This window comes from Macadamia integrifolia, chromosome 2, assembly GCF_013358625.1.
Source record: "Macadamia integrifolia cultivar HAES 741 chromosome 2, SCU_Mint_v3, whole genome shotgun sequence".
In the NCBI taxonomy this organism is placed as follows: domain Eukaryota; kingdom Viridiplantae; phylum Streptophyta; class Magnoliopsida; order Proteales; family Proteaceae; genus Macadamia; species Macadamia integrifolia.
In genome coordinates this window covers 4829586-4830679 of record NC_056558.1, presented here as the reverse complement: position 1 = coordinate 4830679, position 1094 = coordinate 4829586, and the positions used below count along the sequence as shown (strand labels likewise).

Here is a 1094-nt window from a genome sequence, read left to right as displayed (position 1 = left end):
TTTTTTTTTTTTTTTTTTTGGGGAAGCTTGGTTTTGGGATATGAACATGTAGGGCCATGGCTTAGGGCACTATTTCTTAACATTCCAGCTAAATTTGGGATGTATGTGTTTTAATGCCACCCAACTTACTTACACCTAGATATTGTTGGAGCAGATTAGAAATGGCCGTAGCACATTGGGCACAAAAGGATATATAGAGTACTTAATGATTGGTTTTGTTGGTATTTATTTATCACAATTGTTAGCTGCCTCCTTTTTAATTTCTCATTTTCCTTTGCATTTATATTCATCCAGCATCTAGTTATCTGTGAATTAGCATTTTGTATTTCCAAAAAATGTTATATTTAGTGGTTAGTCCCAACTTGTTAAATTATACAAATTAGATGACTTGCAGGTCCACCTGGATCTGGAAAAGGCACCCAGTCACCGATCATCAAGGATGAATACTGTTTGTGCCACTTGGCCACTGGTGATATGCTGAGAGCAGCTGTTGCTGCTAAAACTCCCCTTGGAATTAAGGCTAAAGAGGCTATGGAACAGGTAAACATCTTTATTCCTGTAAGGATGTCTTCTAAGGTTCCTGTCACGTGTTATGTTTTCTGTGGATGTATTTAGATTAGATTGATTGATGGGTTTTCCTATGGTTGGATCTGTCAATGCTTCTCAGGGACAACTTGTTTCTGATGACCTGGTTGTTGGGATCATTGATGAAGCAATAAAGAAGCCCTCATGTCAAAAAGGTTTCATTCTTGATGGGTTCCCAAGGACAGTGGTACAGGCTGAAAAGGTGCATGCCAAAGCATTTATCTAGTTTTGTCTTTAAATTGTGATTTTTTATTTATGGACTTCCATTCATTCTCCTGTTGCTTGGCTTTTGCAGCTTGATGAGATGCTTCTAAAGCAGGGAACCAAAATTGACAAGGTACTCAACTTTTCCATTGATGATTCCATCTTGGAGGAGAGAATCACTGGTCGATGGGTTCATCCTTCAAGTGGTCGGACCTACCACACAAAATATGCACATCCAAAAGTTCCTGGTGTTGATGATGTAAGATGATCTGAAATGCTTTTTTTTTTTTTTTTTTTTTTTTTTT

General features: G+C 37.7%; 1 protein-coding gene across 1 annotated transcript in view; it reads left to right on the top strand.

Annotated features, from left to right (window-relative positions):
- Positions 1 to 1094, top strand: part of LOC122072089 (adenylate kinase 4) — a 6639-nt gene that overhangs the window by 2040 nt on the left and 3505 nt on the right. The window contains exons 2-4 of the mRNA XM_042636635.1: positions 395 to 540; positions 668 to 787; positions 881 to 1048. Of these exons, the coding sequence (XP_042492569.1) occupies positions 395 to 540; positions 668 to 787; positions 881 to 1048 (434 nt within the window). The remainder of the gene's footprint in view (positions 1 to 394; positions 541 to 667; positions 788 to 880; positions 1049 to 1094) is intronic.